Genomic DNA, 19,214 nt, shown 5'->3' with positions numbered 1-19,214 from the left:
TTCCCGACATGCGCAGCAGAGGGCCATCGGAGGGGTTTTAGTCGGTAAGAGTCCGACATAACCTCGTCACTCCCCCGGGTGGCGAGGTATCCATGAGGATTTCCCCTTCGTTACCAAAAAAAAAAAAAAAGGTTAGGTTAGGTTAGGTTAGGTTAGGTTAGGTTAGGTTAGGTTAGGTTAGGTTAGGTTAGGTTAGGTTAGGTTAGGTTAGGTTAGGTTAGGTTAGGTTAGGTTAGGTTAGGTTAGGTTAGGTTAGGTTAGGTTAGGTTAGGTTAGGTTAGGTTAGGTTAGGTTAGGTTAGGTTAGGTTAGGTTAGGTTAGGTTAGGTTAGGTTAGGTTAGGTTAGGTTAGGTTAGGTTAGGTTAGGTTAGGTTAGGTTAGGTTAGGTTAGGTTAGGTTAGGTTAGGTTAGGTTAGGTTAGGTTAGGTTTTTTTTTTTTTTTTTTTTTTTTTTTTTTTAATAAAAACGAATTTCCCCTGACATGGAGATCAGAGCCTGTTTTCTTTCCTGTATTTTTGCTATTCTATATGTTATCCTGTTACGTTCTCTTTTTTATTAATTTGTAAAATTCAGTCCTTGTTTGTTACTTGTTCCTTTTAATTACTTTTATAGCTATTTCCTTGCAATACTCTATGAATCTATCCCGTCTCTTTTTGTCACACATTATTTCACTGATGTTCTCTTGCTTTACTTCTATTCCTAATTCTATTTCTATGTCCATTCTTTCTTTTCCATATACTGGGCAGTCTGTGATTATATGCAGTATGGTTTCCTCTGCGTCTGGGTCACAGATGCACGCCGGGTTCTCCTTGCACTTGAAGCGATTCAAGTACTCGGAGAACCCGCCGTGTCCCGTCATGACCTGCACCACCACAGGATCAAACTGCATCTTTTTTATAATGCCGTAGGCCTGAATGGCATCCGGGAAAAACACTTTTGTGGTAGATGCAGTTTCACCCATCCTGTAGCGCTGGTTCCATTCGCCGAGCGACTCCAAGCGGATTTGTCGCTTGGCGAATGAGACCGGGCAGCTATCATAGTCGGGCCTTGTTTTGCGGTTTAGCGCGGCGTCCTTTGCAAGCTCATCCGCCCTTTCGTTTCCCTCCAGACCCACGTGGGCTTTGACCCAAAACAACTCAGTTGTTTTACCCCGAAGTCTAGCTTTTTTAATGTTTTCGCGGGTTTTTATCGCAAGGGGGTGGAGGGAATGTCCACCAACTACAGTTTCTAGTGCAGACCTCGAATCGCAGTAGATATTGCAAATAGACGCCGCGCTTTTTAGGGCCTGTTCTGTCGCCGCAGACAGCGCCAGAAGCTCAGCCTGGTACACGGTGCAGCAATGATCCAGTTTAAATTTCCGGGTACTAATCTCCCTACCTTCGTTCCAAATGGTCAACGCCGCTCCGACTTTCCCCTCAATTTTGCTACCGTCGGTATAGATCTTCAATCCGTCATTGTCGTACTGTCTCATTGCTTCACCGTCCACCAGACATGTGAACCTCAGTCCCTCCTGCTCAGCGGGGTGCGTCACTTCTGTGAAAGCCACCGGCCTCTCAATGTCTCTGTCTCCCAGTACCTGCAGGGAGTAGCCTTTTTTAGCCTCATACAGTGAGGCTGCCTCTCGGACTCTAATATCCAAGGGCAGGAGCCCTGCAAGTACTAGGGCAGAATTTAGAGAGACCGTCCTGTAGGCTTTTAATATTTTTTGCACGAAGCCACGCTGTACCTCGTCAAATCGCTTCCTTATGCCCAACTTGTTAGTAGCCGGTGCCCAAGCGCTAGCTGCGTACAGAATGGTCGGCTCGACCACCGCCGTGTATATGGTCCTAATTATCTCGGGCTTTAAACCCCAGTGGATTTTTGCGGCTCTCGACAGCTGTTTATACAGATTTAACGACTTGCGGCAGACGTTTGCCACGTGTGAGTTAAACGTCAGTTTGTCGTCAACTGTGAGGCCCAGTATTTTTATCTCACCGGACATGCCAATGTCTACCCCGCCCATGCTCAGGAGTGGGGAATCATATTTAAGCTTGTTGGTAATGACCATCGCCTTAGTTTTCTGAGGTCCAAATTTGAGCTTATTTTTGACTCCCCACTCCCGGACGTGGGCGAGGGCGGCATTGGCACGTCTTTGGATTTCAGCTGTTGTGTCACCCGAGAAAATCAGGACCACATCATCTGCAAAGGCCTGGCAGTAATCGCCCCGCTCCTCCAGTTCCTTCAGTAGGGGATCCAGAAGTAAATTCCAGAACGTTGGGCCCCCCACTGATCCCTGCACGCATCCTTTCGTCGTAATCCTGACACACTCTGCTCCGGCGTACCTTACCCTCACCTTCCTATCTGACAGATAACTGTCTACTAGGCATCTGAGGTTTTTCGGGCATTGGGTTTCGGCCAGTCTGCAGCGCATGGCAGGCCACCATGCGCCATCGAAGGCCCCCTCTATGTCAAGTGATATCATAGTTGTTATCTTTTTAGCTTTAAGTTCTTTTTTCAGGTGCTGTATCATGACATAGAGGGAGTCCTCGGTGCTGCGCTGCGGTGTGAAGCCAAACTGACGCCGGCTCATGTTCGGCAGAGTGTGCCATCGGATACGACGAATCAACATCTTTTCCAAGATCTTACCCAGGACAGGCAGCAGTCCTATAGGTCTGTAAGATTTGGGGTGCGTGTAGTCATCCTTTCCTTGCTTGCGCAGTACTGCCACTACCGCCTCTTTCCAGATGGTGGGAAAGTGAGAAAGGGACAAGCATTTGTTGCAGAGTGACAAGAAAACATGTGGGTCCAGGGCAACAGCCGCCTTACAAATGTCCGCTGTGAGACCATCAAGTCCTGGGGCCTTCTTGGGGTTAAAGCTCGAAGTCGCCCACTCCAGTTCCTCTACAGTGAACGGGGGGTCGCATGGGTCATCATGCGCCTTTTTGTTTGCCACTTCAGCCATTTGGCGAACTCGCTTGTGGTCTGCATTGTCATTGTTGGCGTCATCTTCCGGGTAGAAGGTTTCTGCCAACAGACTTGCAGACTCCTCGGCTCCCAAGACTGCTCCGTTGTTAGTGAGCGGTAAGTCCTCGTCTCTAGCGGTTATGCGGCCTATCACCCTGTAGATCCCATCCCACATGCTCTCACGGTCCTGCCTTCCACAAAAGCTCTTCCAGCTAGTCGTCCGAGCCATCTCCTCTTCCCGCTGATATCTTTCCTTCGCTTCCAGGTATTGCTTCACGACCCATGCTCGGCGAACAGGGGCGGCGCATCCTATTCTACGCCTCCTCGTGGTCACCTCCTTCTTCAGTTTGGTAAGTTCCTCCGTCCACCAAGGCAATTCTGTTTGTTTTCTCTTTCCGACTTTAGGTATTGTTTCGTCACAAGTGTCTGTTATTGTTTTCGTTACCTTCTCTGTCATCCTGTCCAATTTCTCTTTAGTGTCTATATTATCTATTTCTTCTTTATTTATTTTACATTCCTTCCAAATATGGGTTAGTTTCTCAAGAAACTGACTCCAATTTGTCTTTTTTGTACTGTACTTCCTAGTTGTTCTCTTTATATCTATTCCTTTTCCTTTTTCCATATTTATGTCAAACAGAATCGCCTTGTGGTCGGAACTCGTCAAACCTCCGTCTAGTCTCCAGTTCTCTATTCGTCCGAGCATGTCCGTGGAGCAAGTGGTCACATCGACGCAGCTGGTATAGCGTTTGCCTCCCCTAATCGTGTCGAAGGTGGGCTCACAACCTCGGTTGAGTATCTGCAGCTCGGCTTCCTCTAGCATTCCCGCAAGTATGTCGCCTCTGTGATCACTACTCTCGCTACCCCACCACGCACTCCATGCGTTAACGTCCCCTCCAAGAAGCAGATATTTTGTCCCTATCTCTCTTAATATCTTACTGAGCAACTCCAGATATGGCTCTATTGGCTTGTCTCCCTCCAAGTAGGCTGAAATCACCCCAACTTCCCAGGTCCCTGTCCTAAGTTTGGCTGTGACGATGTTTTGTGTGGTCAAGTTTGGACAGAGGGTGATATCGATCCTGTCGTCAAAAAGGACGATGGCCGACTTGTTTACCACGTCACGATTGCCATTTCCTTGGACAGTTCGGACCCCAGGGAAGTTTTTCAGCCTACCTGTGTTACCGATATACGGTTCTTGGAGCAGGGCAAATGCCAGTTTCCTTTTTGCCGCTTCCATCATCAACTCTGAAGTTGCCAGTTGGCTCCTCTGGAGGTTAGCTTGAACCGCTCTATATGTGACCAGATTTCCACCGTTTTCAATTGTCCTGCCTCTGCTTGTGGCCACCTTAGCAATATGCTACGGTGGATCTCGCCAGTGCCTCCCGTTTCCTTCTCACAGGACAGTCGGCACTAAACGCATTGTGATCGATTCGATCCATCTTTGCCTTCTGGCAGTTTATGCAGCTGGGAATATCTCCTGCAACCCATGCTGGACATTCAGTCCTAAGGTGTGGACCGCCGCAGTGGCTGCACACATCTGGAGTTTGCTCCAGGCAGAAGCTCTTCCCATGGCCGTACCCTAAACAGCGCGAGCATTGTATTAGGGGGGACTGGTCCGCCACTCTGAGTCTCTGGAGGTCGATGTGTACAGCCCCCGCGTCGGTCAGTTTTCTCCAGATTTGTGGAGAAACCCTCAGGACTACGTCAGCTGTAAGGGGATTCCTCGTTTTCTTTCGGAATCTAATTTCCATCCGGTCATTTTCAGCCAGCACGTCCTTAATAATATGCTTGTTTTGCATTTTGATGGCTCTTAGGATATCTTCATTGGAGTTGCTTTGCAGGACGCCGCGAATGATGATAAGTGGATCTTTATTTGCGATCTCCTCTACGTTCAGTTCTCCTCCTGTCCTTTCTATTCTATCCTTAACCTTTCTGATCTCCTCCCGATTCCTACATCCTACAATTACTTTTCTGTCTTTTGCTTTCCTGATCTTATCTATTCTGACTCCTTCTTCTGTCGCGTTTACGACTCTTCTTAACTTTTCGAACACCTGTTCACCAGTCTCATTTTCGTCATTCGATGTGATCACTACCGAGTGCATGGCCGGCTCGTCCAGACCCCGTTTTCTGGGTGAACCAGCCGCTACACTCGCGTACGTCCTTTCTTGTTGCTTCAATAAGATCTGGTTGAGTCTCTCCATCTCTTCTTTGTTTTCCTGCAGCAGTTTTCTGTGTTCTTTCATCTCTTTTATCAGTTCTTCTTCCTGTCTCGTTACCATCCTCCGTTCTTCTTCTATATCTGTTTTATTTGGCTGCTCAGGTAGCTTACTCACTTTTCCCTTCTCTTCCTTTCCATAGGTCCTTCCCTCTTCTGCTTCCTTGACCAGATTGTAGAGTTTTTCTACCGCTTCTAGCACGTCGTTCTTAATCTCACTTTTGAGATTTCGGCTGTTGTTAATTTGCAGCTTTGCCTTCATGAGATGAGCCTTTGCCTCGGTCACTCTACTCTTGTAGACCAACACCTTAGGGTTTTCGGCTCTTTTCTCCTGGCTTGTTGCTCGTTTTGGGGCTAGAGGCGACTTCAGCCTGGCCTCAATCTCGCCAATGCTCCGCCGAACAGCTGTCTTGTTCTGAGTTTGTGTTGAGGGACCTGCCTTCTCAGTAACAACTCCCCGTTCTGCTGGAGACGATCGTTTTTGCGTATCAATTGCGGTTTCTTTTAACGGGGTTCTAATGCCAAACATTTTGGTTTAACTAGTTTTCAGGGGAATTCGTCTATATAAGTGTAGATTAATAGTAAAGTTTGTATAAGTTTTATAAAACAATAATAAATGGTGTGTATATTTAAAATAAAATATAGTATAAAGTAGTGTCGATGATTTCGACAATGTCTAAAAAGTAGTCAATTTCTTAAAAATATTATTTAAGCCCTTCTTTTATTTTCAGGTGCGGTTCAACGAGGTCAACTTAGTCTACGACAGTGTCAGCGACGTCCCGGACGGTGTCTACGGTTGGTAAGTATACAGTTTCTATACCAATAGGTAATTAATTTATTTTTCTTCCTTTTCAGGTGCGGTTCAACGAGAGTGCAACGGGGTCAACGGTATAGTAACCGGTGTCAATGACTGCCGGGACGGTGTCTACGGTCTGTAAGTACACAATTTGTTTAGTCAGTAATGAAATAACCTATTTCCGTAAAAAATTTTGTTCATGAATATTGACTCACTCTTCTTAGGTAAAAGAGAATGGGTGGGTGGGAGGGCAAAATTTTTGCTTTCCAGCGCTCGTATCGCGACAAGCAGGGTGTCTCCTGAAAGGGGGCGCAAAAACCCTTCAGATGGTGTCAAAATTGGGGGATGCGACCATACAAAAACTGTTGAAAATTTTGAAAAAACTGAATTTTTGGTACAATTTGTATGAGAATTTAAAGTTTTTTGAATAAAATGTCCTGAAATTTTGCTGAAACCAATCAATTGGGATCGTAATAAAACACTATAACCGAAAGTAAAAATAAACGTATCGAAAATATAAAAAGAAAAAATTTTGTATGAAATTTTTTGAAAAATATTTTTCAGTTCCTGAAATGTAGCTGAAACTAAGATTTTATGATGCCGAATGCTGTAGCTAGATAATTAAAAGCTATTAACGCCAAAAAGTCTGAAATTTTACGTATGTTAGGGGCGAAAATAAGTTGTTGTATGAAAATCGTATACCACCCAGGTAAACTTTTACAGGGTAGGTATTGTCAAAATTCCCGCTTTCCAGCGCTCGTATCGCGACAAGCAGGGTGTCTCCTGAAAGGGGGCGCAAAAACCCTTCAGATGGTGTCAAAATTGGGGGATGCGACCATACAAAAACTGTTGAAAATTTTGAAAAAACTGAATTTTTGGTACAATTTGTATGAGAATTTAAAGTTTTTTGAATAAAATGTCCTGAAATTTTGCTGAAACCAATCAATTGGGATCGTAATAAAACACTATAACCGAAAGTAAAAATAAACGTATCGAAAATATAAAAAGAAAAAATTTTGTATGAAATTTTTTGAAAAATATTTTTCAGTTCCTGAAATGTAGCTGAAACTAAGATTTTATGATGCCGAATGCTGTAGCTAGATAATTAAAAGCTATTAACGCCAAAAAGTCTGAAATTTTACGTATGTTAGGGGCGAAAATAAGTTGGTTAGGTTAGGTTAGGTTAGGTTAGCCACTTGACAGTCCAGGCGCACTAGCAAATCTAGCCTCAACAGTCCAGGCATTTCGAACTTGCGCGGCGTTCGATGGGCGATATCGTGGCGTGTTATAAATAGGCTTGTAACTCAAAAACTACTGTGGCTATAATAAAGAAAATTCAGAAACAGCAAGCCAGATGTGCAATGATTCTAATTAGATAAAAATAAAAAAGATCACATTATAAAATCTATCTCAAATCCAATTAGAATTGACAGAATCCGCTCATTTTTTCAGTTATCCCAGCCATGCCTGTTAATAGCATGTAAAGTATCATGTTCTAGGGACTGTAATAATTTTTATTTGAAAGCGCATTTCTTACACTTTTTACTAGTATTCAAATTATATTTTAATGTTACTTAGTTTAAACACAAGAAATATAAATATAACACCTGGTGACGACTTATTTGTAACACCGTATTCTTACCAAGATGGCCGCCCTCGCTAAGTTTCTGTTCGCACTGAGCGTTTCTGCCTTTTTAAGTCGATGGTAACTATGGTTACCAATAACGGGTAAGATTAACATAGACATTTTGTGTGTGTGATTTCAGGAATTAAAGAAAACCAGTAGAAAAATTAAGGTTTATTAATATGAACTAAAACCAATTTATAATTGAATGCTTGTTTTATTTACATTTTTTACCAAGCACTTAACATTCGGACCTTAAAAATATATATTTTTTATTAGAATTTAAAATTACAGTCTTGCAATACAATATACTTGATTGCACAAAATGACGTACCAAACAAATAAATCGAGACACTAGAGACAAAAGGCGGCCTTATTGCTAAATCTAATTGCGCCTGCCGCTTTCTGTCCGTAAGCTCCTGTCGGACATCTACTGGCAGTTTAGTAATTCGTTTTTTTTGTAATTACTCTCTGTGTCCTCTCTATAGCTGAACTATAGCATCTCTGAAAAAAAAGTCATTGTTTAGAACTGAAGTTAAAATAACGCTAGCGCTCCGTTTGTACGAACCCTTAAACCCAGATAAGTCGATGGTAGGTTTAGTTACCATGATGAAAGTTGACCAAATTTGGTGTACCCTGTAATCAATATCCTGGGCATCTGCTGAAATAATTGTTTATTTCGGTAAATAATGTGTTTCCACGAGTAACTAATAAGTAACGTGGTATATTTAAAACATTATAAAATATAATGCGTCGTGTAATATTCCGTAATTTGCCTCCATTTTAGTGTCAAGAGACGTTTTTTTTGATACGATATTTTTCTCTTAATGTTTTTGGAACAAAATCATGGCTTAAATGTTCAGGTTTTTGTAGAAAACGGTAGAGGATATATTCAAGATGTATGCTAATCAATAAAAATAATATATTTTATATACTTACGGCATATTTCTTGTCTAAAACACTCAATCGCAAACACAGTAGTTGACAGTAGACTCGACCAACACTCGTCTGACTTCGACAGTTGTTTTTTTAATGTTACCAACTCATAGGGAAGAGATGCAAATACCACCTAGTAAGGATTTTTATAGTACACAATACTAGTATAATTTTATAATCTATACTAGCTTGTAAAACTAGTTAATCCATAAAATTGGTCACCCTAACGGAACCCCGACTATTGGTAAGTATAGCTACCATCGACTCCTGAGGTGAATTTGGAATCGGTAGCTATAATTACCAACGACTGTAGAGTGGTTAGGTTAGGTTAGGTTAGGTTAGGTTAGGTTAGGTTAGGTTAGGTTAGGTTAGGTTAGGTTAGGTTAGGTTAGGTTCCCCCCCAATGGGTTCTCGCCTTGTCGTGGCGGGGGGGCTCAGTAGCTGTGGAAGTGATTGGAAATGCCGCTTACTCCATATCACTTCCACAGTGAAGCTAAGAAGAACCCAACGCGCGGCGGGTCCGCTCAGATAACTCTGGGCGGGCAACGGCTTCGGCCACCGTCGGGCAACCCGTAAGCCTGCACTTGGTGGGGTCGCAGGAACGGGGGCCGCCTTCACACTGAGTGGAGGGGGCTGCGAGGAGACAACCTCTATAAAAAATCCGCAGGGAGGAGGCGAATTCCGCCTTCGCGCGGCTGGTTCGTCGGTCGTCAATGTACGGCTGGCGGACAGGCTTCGGCCACAGTCGGGCGAACCTGTTACCCTGACTTGCGGTGGTCATGTCTCGCGGCATGTCTCAGGGCCAGGGGGGCTTGCCTTAACCGGCCGGCCCCGAGAGGAGTAAACCTCACTAAAAAAATCTCCAAAGTTTCACGTTGGGGCACCTTCGGGTCTCGCGCGGCGTGAAGCGCCTGTTGCAGGTGGCGGAGAGGATATCTCCGGCAGCGAGCGGCCAACACTGGGGTACCGCCCGCCCCCCCAGATGTATCAGGGTTACCCGGGTACAGAGGGCACTGCCCGGGTGGACCGTTTATATCCCTCCTAATCGTGGGAACAAAAATTAAAATGTCTAAAAAAGCAGTTGTGGAGTTAGTAGACTTAAAACATTTAAAGAAGCGGACCGAATTTACAGACGACATTGGCGACGAAAGTGGATATGATTGCGCGCGATCTGGAGAAGAGAAGGCTCAGCCTGCGGATACCACCAATCCGGAGGCGGCCCTCTCTTCTGTTGTTGAAAGTGGTAGCTGCTCTGTTGCGGCTGCAACGCCCCGGAAGGGGATAGGGAAGCGTGGGTTAGTGAAAGACCCAGAACCACTGTGTCCTAGCGGCAAGGATCAGGGGTTGAAGGTTCAGGCACCCAGTACATGCAGAGGTATGGCTGGAGGAAGCCTGGAGAAAGGGGAGAAAGACCTGAAAAGGCCAGGGGAAAGGACGGTGGTGCTCATGTCGGAGTCAGAATCTGACTGCTCCGGGATGGACACTGCCGTCTCCTTCTCTGATGGAGGATTCGTCGCTGGCGATAGGCGGCGTAAAAAGAGAAGTGCCCCGGAGGCGGATAGCAGTGGCGAGTCGTGTGCTAGCTCTGTTATCACCCCTAAGAGCACTGCCAAGCGAGGCAGAGGCAGACCGCCCACCACTGGGCACTACGTCGGTCTCGCAAAGGCCAAGGAGGCTCTGGTCAGCGCCCAACGAGCTGAACTGGAATTGCAGGATGAGACAGAGGTCCTTCAATCGACCAGAGAGCTCGCAACTGTGCCCGCGGACTCTCTCGAGAAAAGGGTGGAGAGCGGCGTCAAAGTCATCTTGGAGGTCGCTCGAAGATCTAAGAACCTTAAGGGCACGTTCGTCAGTGCCCTTAAGAAAGCTGCCACGCAGATCGAGCAAGCCGTGGCAGCATTGTCAGAGAGGACCTGTGACGAGGAGGTGAAGGTTCTGCGCTCCGAAAACGCAGAGCTACGCAGAAGGGTGGAAAGTCTCGGCGAAGAGATGTTCAAGCTCCGTGAGGACCTTGGACGTCTCTCCGCGGAGCGTTCACGCTCCGTTACGTGCGTTCCGCAACCGGAGGAAGGGAGTATGGCGGATCAGCGGTCAGCCATATTGAGTGATATCGATCACATGATCGATATCAAGCTGGCCAGGCTGGAAAGCCGCCTGCTCCCACCGTCGGCGTTCCGTCCGCCCCTGCAAGCGGACCTGAACAAGCTTGCTCCGCAGGCAAGTGGAGCCAAAGCCCCAACTGCCAATGCAGTCAAAGCCTCAACTGCCAAGGCAGCCAAAGCTCCGACTGCAAAGGCAGCCAAAAAGGCAGCGAACACGGCTGACCCTCCCACCCCAACGCCCACACGCGGCAAAGCGACCCCTTCACAGGGAACGCAGCCACCAGTGGAGACGTGGAGCGAGGTGGTGCGGAAGGGCAAGAAGGGCAAGAAGGCGCGCAAATCCGAAGCCGCACCCACAGCCCAGACTACTCCCAGCCAGCCTCCGGCGAGCCATGTAGGCACTACAAGGCCGCGCGGAAAGGCAAGGCCGAGTGAGGTGAGAGGCAATGGGAAGGCTAAGGCTCTCTTGCGCCCTCCAAGATTCGCGGCGGTTACCCTGACCTTACGGCCAGAAGCAAGTGAGGAGGGCATGACATATGCCAAAGTCCTCACAAAGGCGAGACTAGAGGTGGATCTCAAACAGCTTGGCATCGAGGGTCTCCACTTCAGAAAGGCTGCCACAGGAGCTCGGGTCCTTGAAATCCCCGGAAAGGAGAGTGGGGACAAGGCCGAGCTCCTCGCAGCGAAGCTGCGAGAGGTCCTCCCGGAGACGGTAAGGGTGGCTCGCCCTATGAGATGCGCTGATGTGCTCATCTCGGGGTTGGATGACTCTGCCTCAGCGGAGAGTATCACGGCTGCAGTGGTAGAGGCCGGGAAATGCTCTGCTGAGCACGTCAGAGTCGGGCCTATAAGAGTCGGGGTATTTGGCGTGGGCAGCGCGCTCGTAGAGTGCCCTGTTGAAGCGGCCAAGATGCTGGTGGACAGTGGACGACTCCTAGTCGGATGGAGCGCAGCCCGAGTGCGAGCACTGGGGCCTAGGCCAATGAAGTGTTATAGATGCTTCGAAATTGGGCATACTGGGCTCCAGTGCCAATCTCCAGTAGACCGCAGCCGGAACTGCTTCCGATGCGGACAGGAGGGACACATGTCGTCGACATGTACCGGCGACCTCCACTGCCCCATTTGCAGGGCTGCAGGGAAACCTGCAAACCATGCAACTGGGGGTCGGAAGTGCGCTCGGCCGAAGCGTGGCAAGAAAGGGACTGCCAGGACCCCAGCCCCTAGCCAAATCTCGAGGGAGCCGCCACAGGAGGCGATGGCGACCGGTTAGTAATGGCAGGACACCGCTATTTACTTGCCAACGTCAACCACTGCACTGGTGCGCAGGACTTGGTCATGCAAACCATGTTGCAGAGGTCCATCGACGTATTGGTCATCACGGAGCCATACTACGTGTCTCCCCAGCCCAACTGGGCTGGTGACCCGCGGAACTCCGTGACGATCACTGTGGCGACCGGTCCGGGCTCCTTGCCCCTATCTGTCCGGGATAGAGAAGTCGGATTTGTCTCCGCCTATTGGGGCGACAATCTGATCTTCGGGGTTTACTTCTCTCCCAATGCTCCTTTGGCTGAGTACCAGTTGTTCCTGGATCGCCTGGGAACTGCTGTCAGGAGAACGACTCAGTCCAAAGTGATTGTACTTGGCGACTTCAATGCCCATAGTACAGCATGGGGATCCCCGGAGACAGATGACCGCGGTGAGGCGGTAGAGGAGTGGGCGGCATTGTGCGGTCTTGTGCTGCTCAATTGTGGCTCAACCGACACGTGGGTGCGACGGCAGAGCGGGTCCATAGTGGACTTAACGTTCGCTAGCCCTGCCCTAGCATCGCGCGTGTCGAACTGGCGGGTTCTGGATGATGTGGAGACACTCTCGGACCACCGCTACGTTACGTTCGAGGTCTCCACCTCATCCGGGGATAACATCTCCCGGCGGGAAGACAGACCATCGGTTTTCCCGAGGTGGTCACTCGTGCGCCTCAACGAGGAGCTGCTGGAGGAGGCTGCGATTGTCCAGGCATGGACCATGCAGCCCGTAGATCCGGCAGAGGTACACGAGGGAGCCCTCAAATTCAGAGAGGCCCTGACACGGATGTGCGACGCGGCTATGCCTCGAGCCAAGAGGCGGCCCCCAAGGCGAGCGGTATACTGGTGGACTCAAGATATAGCTGATCTGCGCGAAGCTTGCGTTGCGGCGCGTCGAGAGTTCACCAGATACCGAAGACTGCAGAGTCGCAGCGAAGAAAGGGAGGACCTGCTGCATAACATCTACAGCCAGTCCAAAAAGTCCCTTCAACTGGCCATCAGCAGGTCCAAAACCCTCTCCAGGCAGGAGATGCTGGAGGATCTTAACAGGGATCCGTGGGGACGTCCGTACCGTGCGGCGAGATGCAAATTTCGCCCACAGGCGCCCCCGATCACGGAAACCCTGCAGCCTCAACTGTTGGAGGATGTAGTGACGGGTCTGTTCCCGGACAGCTCCGATCACACCCCACCAACCATGGCGGATTCCCTAGAGGAAGAGGCCGAAGAGATCCCTCCACTGAGGTCGCTGGAGGTTCGCGCTGCTGCGATGAGGTTACGGGCCAAAAACACCGCGCCCGGACCTGATGGAGTCCCGGGTCGGGTTCTGGCATTGTCGTTAGACAAGTTGGGGGCTCACCTAGCCGAGCTTCTCGACGCCTGTTTGGCGACGAGCCAGTTCCCGACGTGTTGGAAGGAGGGTCGGTTAGTCCTTCTCAAGAAGGATGGGCGCCCTGCGGAGACACCTTCTGCATACCGCCCCATAGTGCTATTGGATGATACGGGAAAGCTCTTCGAGCGTATCATTGCCTCCCGTATCACCCAGCACCTAACCAACATTGGCCCTAACCTGTCGGACAACCAGTTCGGATTCCGAGTGAGCCGATCGACGATCGACGCGATCACACGCGTCAAGGCTCTCTCGGAAGAAGCGGTCGACTCTGGCGGCGTGTTGTTGGCGGTGTCTCTGGACATCGCCAACGCTTTTAATTCGCTGCCATTTGGGAGTATTCTGGAGGCGATCCGATTCCACCGGCTTCCCCAATACCTACGGAGGCTGATTGCAGTCTACCTGCACAACAGAGTGGTATTGTATACAGGACAGGATGGCTCTCTACATCGACGGGCTGTCGGATGCGGTGTTCCACAGGGGTCGGTCCTAGGTCCACTTCTGTGGAACATCGGGTTTGATTGGACCCTGCGGGGTGATCTTCCCCCAGGCCTTAGCGTTGTCTGCTATGCAGACGACACCTTGGTCACGGCACGAGGGGAAAATTATGAGGAGGCGGCTGCGCTAGCTTCAGCTGGCGTCCAACAAGTGGTGGAACGGATCGAGTCGTTGGGCCTAAAGGTGGCCCTCAACAAAACTGAGGCTCTGTGCTTTCACGGTCCTCGGAGGGGGCCACCCGCAGGTGCCAGCATCGTGATTGGCGGTTGCCGGGTCGAGGTAAAGTCTCAGATGAAATATCTGGGGCTTTACCTTGATCCGAAGTGGAACTTCCGAGAGCATTTTCGGAGATTAGCTCCTAAACTAATCAGTGCCGCATCTGCTCTCGGAAGGTTACTGCCGAACTTGGGAGGCCCGAGCGTCACCTGCCGTCGCCTGTACACGGGCGTAGTTCGGTCCATGGCGCTCTATGGTGCACCGGTGTGGGTCGGGGCTCTGACTGGCCCGAACAAGACCATGCTGTTTCGTGCGCAGCGGGTCATGGCGGTCAGAGTCGCCCGAGGATACCGCACAATTTCACACGAGGCGGCCTGTGTCCTCGCGGGCACACCTCCGTGGGACCTAGACGCCGAAGTTCTTGCGGAGGTCTACGAGAGATGCGCGGTGGCTAAAGCGCAGGGAGATGGTCCAGATCCCGAAGACCTGGCCCGTTGGAGGAAGCGCGCTCAACGCAATCTGCTGCGAAGGTGGAGGCAGCGATTGGAAGAGCCGTGCGCTGGCTTGCGGACCGTGGCGGCTGTTCGCCCAGTCCTGAAGGAGTGGGTGAACCGACGCCACGGCTCGCTCACCTTTAGGCTGGTGCAGATCCTGTCGGGGCATGGCAGCTTCGGCAGGTATCTGTGCCACATAGCCGGCAGGGAGCCGTTGGCAGTGTGTCACCACTGCGCTTGCAGTGACGACACCGCCGACCATACACTGGGGGTCTGTCCAGCATGGGCGCAACAGCGAGCGGTGCTCGCCTCAGTGGTTGGGAACGACCTCTCGCTGCCAGCCGTGGTCAACGCCATGGTTGGCAGCAAGAGAGCGTGGGAGGCGATGGTCTCCTTCTGTGAGGACGTGGTGGCACAGAAGGAGGCTGCCGAACGGACCCGAGAGGACGACCCCCTCTCGGATCCTATCCGACGAAGGCGTACTGGGCGGAGAAGGGGGGTATTTGCTCGCCAACTCTTGCCTAGTTAGCCAAGCCCTCGGGCGACGGAAGCGGGGAAATTCCGTCGCCCGATTCCATCTAGGGCTCGTGGAGGATGTGATCTGCCGTGTGTTCCCGGCAGATCACATAACATCGGAGATCAGGATGGACTGCTCCTCCCATCCTGTATTCAGGGAGTGTCCGAATCGGACAGCGCCGACGGGTGCACGGAAGAGTGTGCCAACGTCCCCGGACACCCGCCAATCGGCGAAGGAAGTGGAACACCGAGGAGTTTTAGTGAGTAGGAGTCTCACATAACCCAGTCGCTTTCCCCGGGCGGCTGGGTATCCATGATGGATTTCTCCTCGTAATAAAAAAAAAAAAAAAAAAAAAAAAAAAAAAAAAAAAAAAAAAAAAAAAAGGTTAGGTTAGGTTAGGTTAGGTTAGGTTAGGTTAGGTTAGGTTAGGTTAGGTTAGGTTAGGTTAGGTTAGGTTAGGTTAGGTTCCCCCCCCCCCCAATGGATTCTCGCCTTGTCGTGGCGGGGGGGCTCAGTAGCTGCATCGGCGGGTGCCGCTTTAGCCCAATGATGCAGTGAAGCTAAGAAGAATCCAGCGCGGCGGTGGTAAAGTCCATCGCTGCGCAACCCGTAACCCCTTAGCGCTTTGTGGTGGGGCGCCAAAGGGGTCGGGGGCCGCTTCCACATTGAGTGGAGGGGGCCGCGAGGAGACAACCTCTGTAAAAAACCGCCGGGAGGAGGCGTTTCGCCTTGCGCGCGGCGGTCGTTCGTATTGCACGGCGGCCGTCGGGCCACCCGCAACCCTCGGTATTCCGAGGCGTGGGGGCCGCTCCCACGCAAGTGGGGGGGGCCGCGAGGAGACAACCTCTTTAAAAAATCCACCCGGAGGAGGAGGGCGCGTGGCGCCGTCGGCGACGGGTTCGGCGGCCATGAATACATGCCCGTCGGACAGGCTTCGGCCACCGTCGCCAAACTTGTTATCCTGGTTAGGTGTCGTGGACATGTCTCGCGGCCTACCAGGACCAAGGGGCTTGCCTTGGTCGGCCGGCCCAAGAGGAGCCAACCTCAATAAAAAACCCCCAAAGTCCCGGCGTTGAGGTGCCTTCGGGCCTTCGCGCGGCGTCGGGGCGCCGGAAGGTGGCGGAGGGGGTATTCTCCGCCAGCTAGCGACCAACCCTGGGGCACCTCCCGCACCCCAGCGGTATTAGGGTTATCCGGGTACAGGGGGCACTGCCCGGATGGACCACCCTTTCCCCCATACTCGTGGGACTAAAAATGGATATTTCAAAAATTAATACAGTCGATGCGTCGGAGCTGGGAGAGATAGGGAGGAAAGATGATAGAGCAGGTGAAAAAAATAAGAGTGCTCAGGCACAGCAGAAACTCAACGGCCGTGAAGCGGACATCAAGTCTGCGGGGCACCCTGCGATGCGACCGGGAACCACCACCCCGGAAGCATTGCAAGGCCCTGGCCTAGGCGCGTGCGCCACCCGTCCCTGCAAGGGGACAGATGAGGGAGTTGACTCCGGAGAGCCGATCCTTAGCGGCAAGGATCGGCTACTCGAAGTCGAGAAAGGGCGTCGACTGAGCGTGGTGCTAACGCGCTGCGACTCACCCGTCACCACGAGAGCGGCTGGCCAGGAGGAGGAGTCAATGGACTCAGACTCCTCCTGTGCCAGTATGGTGACGGTAACGTCGGAGAGGTCGGATCTAAGACGGCCGTTCCTGAAAAGGAACCTGTCGGACCTCGAACCAGAAGATGATTCTGGGGACTCTGTTGGGTCGCCCCTCAAAGGGGCGGCGCACAGGTCCAAGAGGGGGAGAGGGCGCCCGATATCAACCGGCAAATATGTCGGCCTGGCCGCAGCCAAGGCCGCATATAACGCCGAAATAGCCGAAAGCCTCCGGCTTATGGCTGAGGTTGAAGTAGCGGACGCGGTTCGAGGCGTAAGGGAGGCTAGGGCCTCTCTACAGCCCAGCCTCCAATCGGGGGCACAATCAGCGGAGGAAGCAGAGCAGTCGGGGGCAGCCTTAGCTGGCATCGTCAAGGCGTCCCTGGACACAATCCTGATGGTGGCCAGTAAGTCCTCGCAGCTGAAGGGGACCTACGTCCGGGCCCTAAAGGACGCTGTAAAAGGCATCCAGGAGGCGGTGTCGCTTATTAGAGCTCGGACCACGTCTGAAGAGGTCTTACGGCTGGAAGCTGCCAATGACCAGCTGTCGAGAGAAGTGGCTGTTCTGCGCAGAGACCTGCAGGAATTGCGGCAGCGGCCAAGCCAGTCCCAGGAACCGGACCTGAGACAGATGCTGGAGGAGTCAGCACGAGCCAACGCCGAAATGTTTGGCCGTATGCTCAACGCGCGGCTGGCCGGCATCGAGGACCGACTTCTCCCCGAACCACGCCGACGGCCCCCGCTTGCAGCGGACGCCAGAGCTGCTAAGGGCAACCCTGCTCCCATGGAGCCAGCAGCGGCTCCAGTCGCGTCTACCAGCAGCGGCACCCCGATGGCTGGGCCTAGCTCAGGCCAACGGCCAAAAACGGCCAGCATGAAGGCAGGCAAGGGGGCTGGCAATAACTGCCAAGGTCCTTCTGACCCCCCTCCTGCGAAAAAGAAGGGGAAGAAGAAGAAAAAGAGCCTGGCGGCTAAGGAGGCCGCGGAAGCACGAGCTCCGGCTGCTCCTGCACCAACGGCGGAGCTGTGGACAGCTGTTGTTGGCCGGAAGGCCAAAAACAAGGCGGCCAAAGCAGCCAAAGAGGCTCCAAAGCCCCGGCCCACGGCCCAGAAGAAGGTCGTTCTCCGGACACCTAGAACAGCGGCAGTGACGCTGACCTTGGTGCCCGGAGTCGAAGAAAGAGGAGTGACGTATGCGTCCATTCTGTCTGATGCCAGGCAGCGCGTTTCTCTCGCGGACCTCGGCATCGACAATGTGAGGTTCCGCAGAGCAGCGACGGGGGCGCGCCTGCTCGAAATCGGGGGGGAAGACTCGGCGGCGAAGGCGGATTCACTCGCCAAAAAGCTGAGGGAGGCCCTCAGCCCCGAGGCGGTCAGGGTCGTCCGCCCAGTGAAGTGCGCGGAAATCCGCGTCACTGGGCTGGACGACTCGGCTGACGCCATGGAAGTGGTCGAAGCGGTGGCCAGGGAAGGCGGATGCTCGGCCGAGGAAGTTAAGCACGGGAGAATAGTCGTCGGCCCAAGAGGGGATGGATCCCTATGGCTTAGCTGCCCAGTCGCGGCCGCCAAAAAGGTGACCGACTCTGGCCGGGTACTGGTCGGGTGGACCTCGGCTAGGGTGAGGCTCCTCGGCTCCAGACCAACGCGGTGCTACCGCTGTCTGGAGCCAGGCCACTTGGGGGTGAAGTGTGTCTGCGAGGTTGACCGCAGCAAGCTGTGCTTCCGCTGCGGCCAACCGGGCCACAAAGCGCAGGACTGTGCGGCCGAGCCCAACTGTTCCATTTGTGCGGCGGCGGGCAAACCGGCGGCTCATCTTATCGGCGGCGGCGGATGCATTTCCGCTGCCAAAAAGCCGATGACTAAGGCCCCAAAGAAGGCCAAACGGAAGCCCAAAGCCAAAAAGGCTAGGGAGGAGCGGATGGACACCAATTCGTAAATGGAACCCATCCGCTTCCTCCAGACCAACGTCAACCACTCCGCCAGGGCACAGGACCTTCTGGCCCAGACCATTGCGGAGTGGAAGATAAACGTGGCGGTGGTCTCTGAACCATACGCGGTTCCCAATCGGGACGATTGGGCGAGTGACCACACCAGCTCGGTGGCCATCTTCGTCCCTACTTCCGGTGGCTCCCCTCCCCTCGATAAAGTAGCGAAGGGCAGGGGATGCGTTCGGGCAGTCACTGGCGGGATAGCTATCGTGGGAATTTACTTCCCACCTAGCTGGAGCCTCGCTCAATTTGAGCAGGCTCTCGCAGGAGTCAGCGCGCTGATCGCGCAAGTCTCCTCCCTCCCCGTGATCGTCGCGGGGGACTTCAATGCCAAATCCACGGCTTGGGGATCACCCGCGACGGACGCGAAAGGAGAGGAGTTGGAGGACTGGGCGGCGACCCTGGGCCTAGAAGTCCTCAACCAAGGCGCCGAGGACACTTGTGTCCGGCAACAGGGGGGGTCCATCGTAGACATTACGTTTGCGACCCCCTCCCTGGCTCGGAGAGTCCGAAGGTGGAGGGTGGAGGCAGACGTTGAGACACTATCG

At 52.1% G+C, this 19,214-nt stretch overlaps 2 protein-coding genes across 2 annotated transcripts; both read left to right on the top strand.

Annotated features, from left to right (window-relative positions):
* The first annotated feature begins 8,970 nt into the window (after nucleotides 1–8,970).
* On the top strand, nucleotides 8,971–15,038 carry LOC126380050 (uncharacterized). The gene is made up of 3 exons (XM_050029171.1): nucleotides 8,971–9,083; nucleotides 9,432–11,865; nucleotides 11,940–15,038. Exons 1-3 carry the CDS (start codon nucleotides 8,971–8,973, stop codon nucleotides 15,036–15,038), a joined length of 5,646 nt encoding a protein of 1,881 aa, XP_049885128.1.
* Nucleotides 15,039–16,280: 1,242 nt separating this feature from the next.
* LOC126380047 (uncharacterized) lies at nucleotides 16,281–18,614 on the top strand. Its single transcript, XM_050029165.1, has one exon. The coding sequence runs from the start codon at nucleotides 16,281–16,283 to the stop codon at nucleotides 18,612–18,614; it is 2,334 nt and encodes a 777-aa protein (XP_049885122.1).
* Nucleotides 18,615–19,214: the final 600 nt, after the last annotated feature.

This window comes from Pectinophora gossypiella, chromosome Z (genome assembly GCF_024362695.1).
Source record: "Pectinophora gossypiella chromosome Z, ilPecGoss1.1, whole genome shotgun sequence".
NCBI classification, from domain to species: domain Eukaryota; kingdom Metazoa; phylum Arthropoda; class Insecta; order Lepidoptera; family Gelechiidae; genus Pectinophora; species Pectinophora gossypiella.
This window is presented reverse-complemented; position numbering and strand designations above follow the sequence as displayed.